Below are 9,752 nucleotides of genomic sequence, written 5' to 3'. Positions count from 1 at the left end.
ACCTGCCCTGCCCCCCCCCCAGCACCTGCCCATGCTTCCTTCCTCCCTCACTGCGGGGAGCAGTGATGTGCCTCCCCCTTTCTTTTCCTTCCCTCCCCTCCCCTCCTCTTCCACCACAACAGACTTACCAGCTGCATGCTGCTGGGCTCTGCTCCTTGCTTCTGCGTACTGCATTGCAGCTGCAAGCATGCACAGGCATTTGATCTTGCTGGGATCCTATGACCCCTGCTGACTTCCTGCCCCTGGGGCAGGGGGTTGAACTCAATGATCTTCCAAGGTCCCTTCCAGCCCTAATGTCTAATGTTTATGAAATTTATCAGCCAAATTATCGGCCACTCCAGGCCAATTTTCTTTATATCGATACTGATCTGATATTGGACCGATATATCGGTGTATGTCTAACTGCATGCTATGCTCTTGTGAACTATTCTTCTGGTGCATGATCTATCTGTAGGTGTTGGATGCATTTTCTTCTATGTTAATTTGACTTCGTAACATTTCTTCAAGCTACATAATTAACCCAGTTGCCAAACTCAGTTTATTCTATAATGCTCTCCACCTGAAAGGATAAATAGCATTGTTATGGACCACATCTTTTAGGGCAAACTGAGGACACTGTACACAAGCCTTGCTAAATTTGAAAAAAAAAATCAAATGCTGACAAAACACAAAATGATTCGCTAAGAAATGAGAATGTTTTGGCCTATGACTTAGGAAGAAATCCACTCAAACCACATCATAAAACATCAGCCCGTAATTCATAGCGACTGTGCTATTGGGCACTAATCAATCAAGCGCACTTAAGGCATATCATCAGCAACTCAAAAAATAAACTCTCAAGTACACAGCAAGACAGATAGGGCAGATTCCCAACTGTAGATGCAAATAGCTTCAGCTCTACAGACTTTGTGGGATGTGCTCAGTGGCAGGGCATTTCATGAATTGTCCATCTCTTAGGGAATTTTTACATATGTTTTGGGTTGCAGTGCCGGGTGCTTTAATTAGTGAGCCGTGCTAATTAAATGCGCCCACTTGTCACACGTGCCAGCGTCCCTGCACATCCCTGCACTGAAAAAATGGCAGCAGGGCACTCCGAACTAAAGCTCATCAAAAGTGTTTTATTTCAAAACGCCCCACTGCCATTCTTTCAGCGCAGGGATGCTGATACACGTGACGCAGAACGTGCCGGACTGCGTCAATTTCCATGCTTCAGCAGAATTGATTAATCGAGTCTGCTCCAATGCGCTGGATTTTCAGCACGTTGGAGCAGGCTCCCTGCACGTCAATAGGAGCCCTTAGGTGGCACTGAAGCTAAATAAGCAGGATCATGAGTTAGGGCCAGGAGAGCTCAACCTAACTTCAATTTATGTATCTGTAATATAAGGCTGATAGTCTACACCAGGAGTGGGCAAAATGGCAGATCCAGACAGCGTCAAGAGTCCATTTCCTGGCAACCGCTGCCCATGCCGCTCCTGGCCAGTCTCTATGGAGGCCCCAGGAGCAGCAGGGCTTTGATAGCACAGGGCTGCAGAACCTGGTTCTAAGCCAGGTGTGGGCGATTATTTCGGGCGGAGGGCCGCTTACTGAGTTTTGGCAAGCCATCGAGGGGCACATGACAGGCAGCCAGGGGCAGATAAATATTAATTTTCTAAGTATTTTAGGGGCCCTGTGGGCCAAGTACAATGGCTTGGCAGGCCACATCCAGCCTGCGGACCGCATTTTGCCCATCCCTACAGTCTAAGCTGTCACGGCCCCACAATGTCATGGCCACTGCTCCTGGGATCTCTGTGGAGACCGGCCACGCGCAGCGCGGGCAGGGTGCGTGGCTTGGCAGGGAGCTGTTCTGAGGCTGGGGCTGGGATCTTGTTGCGGTGCGGGCTCGGAGCCAGAATCCGTTCCCTGCACGCCCCTGCCCACGAAACCCAGGCTCGTCACAGGGGCATGCAGGCAGCGCATTATGGCTCTGTCCTGGCCCCCTCAAAATCCCAGGGTTTCTCCCGCCCTGCCGACCCATCTTGCTCCCAGCCATGGCCCCATCCCAGCTGCCTGGCCATGCATCCTTCCCATGCAGGTCCCACCCCTGGAGGTGGGTGTGGGGCAAATGCCACAGAGGCTGCTGGGAAATGGAGTCTACCGTGGACCCAGTCCAGCCCGCAGGCCAGACTTTGCCCACTCCTGGTCTACACAGACAATAGCAGAATTATTAACTAGTGAATATTAGTAACAATCTGAATACTCAACAGGCTGGATAAGCATTATATTTTTTAACATGTGTATATTAAAAAATATTGCAGTGAGAAGACCCATTGTTTGTGTTCCTGGGTGTGCTGTGTGTTGCTTAAACTCCTAGAGTTGCCACGTTGTTTAGCCGTAGGAACGCACGTGTTACCTGTATGCCTGTGCTACGTTGCCTCCTTTCTGCTAATGGCTAAGTTATGAAAGGCATTATTCTATCAGTTATACACAGGGGATTTACAAAAAAAGAAAGAGAGAGTTCAAGGCATTGACTCAAAAATGTGATTTATTCATTTTGCATTTAAGTTTTGAAAACTGGTAAAGGGGAAATCCAAGCCTAGACTACAAAAGGAAAACATGCTTTAAAACCATCTGAGACATATTTCAACAGCTTATCTTGGTATCAAACTGTCAGGAGATAGCATCTGCAAGCAAAAAGCAACATAACAGTAATTTAGTTGTAGCTATGTATAAATCGCACTATATTCATCTGCCAATCTTAGACCACTTAATCCGTGCTTAGTAATTAGAAGCATTTTTGATAGTTCAGAAAATGGAAAATGGCGCTCTTTTAGTAACATGCTCTTCAGAATGCATTTAGCAAAAGACATGCAGAAAGGAGAGTTTCCAAAGAAACCACACACTTAAGTTCTGCTCTGAACTGTAGACTCGCTGTGATCAGAACTGAAATTAATTTTGAAGAGGTTGTGTTTTGCAGTTCATCCTTTTGGACTGCTTATCACACTGAAATGAGACTGCTTTTGAAAAAGATTCAGTTTTGAGGTCATGCCGGAAATGCACCAAGCCCTTATTTAATACACAAATGAAAGTAAATAAAGAATCTTCTCAGTTCTGGATACCTGCATTACAATTTTTCTTTTATGTCCCTGCAAGTTAAATGTGACTACCTGAGATGCTTTTGTCTTCTATCCTGAGAATGAGTTTAGACTAATGGTATTCAACCTATCAGCAATGTGGGCTGGATGAGTGATGTGGGGCCAGCCTGTGGGACGGATCCCTAGAGGCGTTGGGCCCCATGCTTACCTGGCCGTGCCCTGCAGTGTCCTGGATGGGGCCCTGCACTGCCCTGGCCCAGCCCTGTGTGCCCCATGCCACCCTGGCCCAGGCCCCATGCACCTGGAGAGGTCCTGCCCTTCCTTGCCCCACCCTACATGCCTATTCCAGGATGCAGGGGCAAGTTCTCTGACCCATCAGGCTTTCCACGGATGGAGAAATTTGGCAGCAGGGAAACAGCAATTTTTGTAAGTCTGGCAGGCCAGATCTGAGGTTTGAGCTCCTTCGGTTTAGACCTTATGCTGTGCTCTGCTGGTTACAGAAAATTTGTGAAAAATTGACTTTTCCCTTTGCTGCCTAAATCAAATGATTTCCCCCACACCCCCAAAAAATAAACCAGCAGGCAAACAGGTTTCTTGCTGAAATGAAACAACATTCACTATGCATAATTTTTGAAGATTTTTACTCATTTATTTTTTTAATAATTGGGTATGTTTGGTCTTAAAGCTTCATCCTGAAAGTAAAACTTTTTTTTCCAGATGAAACTGTTCACTGACTTGAACACAATTAAATATGCAAATAGTTGTGTTCAACTATGCACTTCATAGTGAATAAAATATTTGACTGAACTTGTTCACCTGGCTCTGCTCACAGTTGGCACAATCTGTCTATAAACGACTTTCATGAAGACATGTGCCACTCCCCCGTGATAGCTGCCTGCAAGGCCTTAGCATTGGATATGTTCAAGGTTGTTGTCCTGTCTTTATTAGTTCCCCTCTGTTTTTCCCTTTTTCACAATTTTACTTTTGGCAGACTGACTGATTTTTTGTCTATATATTTGATGTTGTTTTATTTAATACATTTTGTGCTGCATCTTAGCATTCTTTCTTTGCCAGGAATAGCATCCTCATGACTATGCTGAAGTCATGCTGAAATCCCTAGAAACTGCACGCTGTATTGTGGTCAAACTGGACCTCAGATGAACAAAATTACATGTTCAAAATCAGGAATGGAAGATTCCTTCAACAGTTCATTTATATTCATTCCACCAGCTGCTTCTTTATTAGACACATGTTTTCATCTGTACAAGGTTGTTTCCAAATTAAACTTCTTCACCCTTGGAACAGGACAAATGCTGGACTTGCAATAACATTAACCCAGTTATCTACTTAGTTGGACTTCAGCTTAGCCTTTTGAGGGAGTATAGATTGCATAAAAGTGTTGGGATACTCAAAGTGATAAACGTGGTTCAAATGCTTTGATATCGGCATCCTCCCTCCCTCGCCCATGCAATGGCTAATGCAATATATCAAACACCACTTGCACAGAATGCTTGTATCTTAGTTTGAAGCCTCAAACACTCATACAGGTTGGATACTTGCTGGAAGCAGAAATTATAATTAAATCTTATCCCTGTGATTCATTTTTTTCCATAAATTTTGCTATACTGTATGAAGGTAAAGCAGAGTTACGGCTTTGGGGGGGAAAAAACTGTGCTGAATTTTGACCAGAGTTGCGTCTGTATTTAAAGAGGCACAACATGAATAATTCATAGGGGCTGTCAGCACAGCTCATCCACTGAACTAAGATCAGTGCCTGGTAGCCTTGGGAGTCTATAAATACCTACAGAGTGCAGCCCAAAATTTTGTCCCACGTGTCTACTCTATTCTTTCTGTTCTATTTAGGTTCCTGTTCTGCCCACATCACAGCAATTTATCTGTGCATTTAGGCTAGCCTATCTTGAGCGCTGCCAGAGGCTAAGCATCCTAGAAGGCAATGAAGGAGAAGAGCACACTCAGCCCTTTGCAAGGAAAAGCAGAGGCTGCACATATTCTGCTGCACACATTTTGTCAAAAGAGGCATGTTAACTATCGGTAGTGGTAACTGAGGGCAGGGTGACTGTGGTGGCACTGTATTGGGGGGGCAATTGGCAACCCAGCAGGCAGCACTTGCTATGTGCTGCTGCTCAGGGTATGTAGCTGCCCTGCTTTGTCTCTCTTGGCCATATACCTCTGTCCCTTGAGACATGCACCATGCAGTGAAATGGGCCAGGGTCCTGCAGCTGAAAGGGCAAGGGATCATGTAAACCAAAGAACATATTCTAATACATACACGAAGAAACTGAACTGCGTTTGCATGGACAACCTTCATTTTGGCATCTTTTAACTTTTTGGTGCTTAATTTTGCAACCTTATGCTCTTTTCCTGAGGATTTTTTTTGTTTAACTCTATATTTTAGATAAACCACGTGCTTAGATAAGTCTGTTAAAAAGGCAGGTTACCAAAATAAAATTAAAAAAAAAAAATACTTGGCTGGAGCTTTACTGGTACAGTTTATTTTCAGAGGAAAAAAATAGAAGATTTATGCGGCGTTCTTAGTCTAGCAGACCTTTTGCAGTTTCGTCACATGCATAACTTAAGCACTCCTAAACCATTCCACAACTAAATTCTTATCTTTAATGGTCCTGCTACTGTGATCCCATTTTTTTCCATATGAAGAAATTTAATTAATATTTTATAGTCTTCCTAAATCACAAATACAATTTACCATAACATTGCAGAAAATAGCAAACCCACATTGTCCCTTGCCAACAGAAAATCCTTAACAGCTGTTTATTGCTCATTTGCAAAACATAAGAGCACTGGAATTCCATTACTTAGAGAAACTGGCTGTTCCATGATATCCTTGGCAAGAAAAGCTGCACTTATCTTTTGAAACAATAGACTCTCAAAGTTTCTCCATTTTACAAACATTAAAAAGACAGTAAGAACACATTTTTAACTGTAAAATGGTCAACAATGGGATCTGACTCACAATAAGCTGCTTTCTGCTTTGTGAAATCTAACCTCTGCTTCCCAAGAAACATCACTCACTGCAACCTAAGAAAAACATTTCAAGCAACCACCTCTTTCACAGGAAGAACTTTTTAGCGAGGTCAAGACTTGAGGAAAATGAAAAGAAATTCAGGCTATATTTGAATAATACAAATAGTCCTAACTAACATTAGAGGGCTTACTTGGGCAGGCTCATAGCAATCTGTACTAAAATGATATAACAAAAACGTCTGTCCTCTATCTGCTCGAAACATTTTTGTCGTCCCTCAACTTGGAAACCAAGATAAATACAGTCACGATCTACACAACAGATATTTCACATATGGTTTTAACTAAATCACTTACAAGTCTTCGATAGCTTTAAAAAGAAATAACTCCAGCATACCAAATAGATGCTAGCTCCTCAGAAAGCTAAGACATGCACATACCATCCATAATCTGGTTTCTATATTTAGATAAGAACTCTACCTAAAGCCAGGAAGGTCAGCATTGAATCAAGTCGAGCATATTTCACCAGACACATCTTCTAGACGACATTTACCCTGCTACATCGCTCCCAACCCCATGGCAAACACTATGCCTTGCACAAACAGCTTGAGCTGTAACTTTGCCTATTAAAAGGGATCAGATAGTGGTGTGTTCACATACCTCAATAATCCTGTCGTGAATTTGCAGCCCTCCTTCTTTAGCAGCGGGCCCACTGTCGACTATTTTTGATACAAAAATTCCTTCGCTGGAGGAGCCGTCTTGATTGTCCTTGAAGGATGAAAAAGAAAAGTTAACATTGCACCATAAACCAACTCCAATTTGCTTTAGGCTGAATCCTGCCCATTAAAAAAATACCATGTGCGAGTAAAAAATGCTCAGAGCCACTCTAGTATTACTTTCTGTGGGTTAAAGCCTTTGGTGACGAGCACCCGCATCTCCCACTTCAAGATACAATATGACCATAAATGGACTTCCATTTCTAATTTTACTTAAAATTTCCTTACTAAAGGCCAGCAGAGAAGCCGATTGGCTCCAAATTTAAATCAAGTTATACAGTAATTATTATGATAATTATCATTGTGTCGCATCTTAAGGATATCATCATAGCCATCGTCATAAATCAAGGTCAATATTAAAGTGATATGGTCTCCTTCCCATTTAAATAAGATGATAAACAGATTTCTACTTTTGATGACATCTCACTTATTCTATCCAAACTGAGACAACGGTGGCAAATGAAATTAAGCTAACAAAGCATTCCTTATGTTCTTGCTTACTGTGCAATGAACTGCCATATGCTTTCACACCACAAAACTGTCCCACAAAAGAATAATTTAACAGTGATTAATTATGAGGGAGGGGACTTGAAAATGAATATATTGACAATAAATGCAGTTTTTTCCCCATGCAGCGGTGTAGTTCTACCGAAGTATTTAACTTTTTACTTTCTAAAAGAGCTGGACAAGGTTAAAATACACCATGTGACTTCAAGTCACATGATGTTTCTCCAGCCAGTCAGCACTGAGGGGAAAAATGCATTAGTAAGTATGCATATAAGTTGATCTCTGCATTTTTATTCAGAAAAAAATTCTACTAAGGTCAAGGTGTCCAGAATTTAGCCCATAGTGAGTTGTTTAAATTATTTTCTTTCATCACTAGTGTGCTGTTTAGGAAGGAGCAAATACTGTTGCCTTATTGCAAAGGGAGTTTGAAATGAGTTGTTAAAGTTATAAGCACTGAAATGATTGGGGCTAGAGTTAATTGCAAAGGATCTTATGTCTTCTGGCACTCTCTTCATATTCCAAATGTGATAACGAATCCGTAGCATGCTACCCAGTAACAGGGGAGAAAGTAATGTTTAGTTAATTAAAATGCCCCACCTGTCTTTGAATATAAAGACGCACACAGAAAACATCCCCTACAGAGACAAATATGTAGTCAGCATTTTTCCCCCTCCTCCAAACACTGACTCACATGCCCTCCCCAACAGAAAAAGGCAAACACATTTTAGCAATTAACATACCATACATGGCCGGCCACCAATAATATTAAATCCAAGAGATCCAGAGTCACGATGAAGGACGAGGGTCAGTGCTTTAGTTTCTTCACCCTGTGAAGAACAGGTAAAAGCATTCAAAACATTTGTGCAGAGGCAGATATTAAGATGGATCATACTTCTATCTAAATATTTATTCTGTTCATAAATTCCAGAGGAGACAGTGTTGGGTCGGACTTTCACAGTCCAGCAACTCCCGTGTTTTCCCTCTTGTTGCTCTTGACAGGCACTCCTTTGAAAAATATGGCCTTTATGTTAATGCAAAATTTTGGTTTGGGTCTACAGTCAGCACCTAAGGGAATCAAAATATTTCCATATGCCGTGCTGTAATGTTAGTTATCTGACAGGGTTAAATTTGGGGTGTCATGCAAAAATCTTCCAAGTTACCTACAGTCTTATTCTTGCTGTCTCCCATTCCTGGATGCGATTGGGGCTGCATTTTTAGGGTGACTCCTTTTCTTACCAGGTACATTATGTTGTCCTAGGCAGCACCCAATGAGGCAACACCCAATAAGACAGCCCTGTTGGCTGCACCCAGTGAGCACCCAATGAGGCAGCACCCACTGAGATGTGTTATGAAACAGCACTTCTAACGAAGACAATTTAGTTGAGGAAATTAAACAGAGTTGATACAAATTGTGCAGAAGGACCAAATTCCTAATTATTATTCCGTAATTTTATTGCGATTCTAAGGAATTCAGATTCTCTAAAGTCTTAAAACTTCAAGAGAAATTCTCTTTCATTGAGGAGGATTCTCCCAACTCCTAAAATATAAAACCAGACAGTAGCAGGTCTTTGATTAGGGGGGCAGGAAGAATAAATAATGCGCAACCTAGACCTGAAGGAGACTCCATGTAAACATGATCTGTTGTCCTATCCTGTGACCCAAGGTCACTCCCAAACACAGGAGTGTCCTTGACTGATGTGACAATATCCTTTTCAAAGGAACATTGAAGCGTTGTGATACCTCTTCAAATTACACTGAAAACAAAATTAAATACCCAGACTTCTAATGACAACTTTGAATCTTCTCAGTCTCCTAATTTCTCTCTCAGTCCAGTGGCAGTTGATAATAGCTAGCCCTGTCGCAGAAATGGGACAAACTTAAATGATTTCAGCAATGAGAACGTGCAGATATTCAGAGTGATACTGTGCGTTTCTAAAGATAGATGAGCTCCAATGAGACCAAGAACACTGCTATCTGCCGGTCCTTGCTTTGTTTTATCTACAGGGTGAAAAAGTTATGAACACATAAGAATTTGAGGAAGTTATCTTACATGTCTGGTTTTCATAAGAAATTAATGACATAAATTACAACAGTTACACAGTAACTTGATGCAGATGTTTTCAGTTTGTGCATTTTTCTTTTTACGTGTCAGTTTGAAGATGTCTATCATGTGTTATTAATGTCTATTAAATTCTGTAAAATATGTCAAAACACTCCAGCATTACTGAATGACTCTTATGGGAAAAAGTGATGGGGCCAAGTTCTCTGCTTATGTAAACTGGCAGAACTCCACTGACTTCAATGGAGCTTCACCACCATGCGCCAGATGAAAGTCAGTAGTTCATAGTGCTCCTTAGTGATACGTAATAATTTCCTTTCCTGCAGATCCTGTAAAATA

The 9,752-nt window shown here is 41.9% G+C and overlaps 1 protein-coding gene across 1 annotated transcript in view; it reads right to left on the bottom strand.

Annotated features, from left to right (window-relative positions):
- Positions 1–8,177, bottom strand: part of PDZRN3 (PDZ domain containing ring finger 3) — a 206,203-nt gene extending 198,026 nt beyond the window's left edge. Inside the window, exons 1-2 of the mRNA XM_019504737.1 lie at positions 8,095–8,177; positions 6,730–6,839 (exon numbers count right to left, since the gene is read on the bottom strand). Coding sequence (XP_019360282.1) covers positions 6,730–6,839; positions 8,095–8,097 — 113 coding nt within the window. The 5' untranslated portion in view covers positions 8,098–8,177. The remainder of the gene's footprint in view (positions 1–6,729; positions 6,840–8,094) is intronic.
- Between the last annotated feature and the right edge of the window lie 1,575 nt (positions 8,178–9,752).

This window comes from Gavialis gangeticus, unplaced genomic scaffold, assembly GCF_001723915.1.
Source record: "Gavialis gangeticus isolate Ggan-Ray unplaced genomic scaffold, GavGan_comp1, whole genome shotgun sequence".
NCBI classification, from domain to species: Eukaryota; Metazoa; Chordata; order Crocodylia; family Gavialidae; genus Gavialis; species Gavialis gangeticus.
The sequence above is the reverse complement of the archived record's forward strand: the minus strand, read 5'-3'. Positions and strand labels throughout refer to the sequence as shown.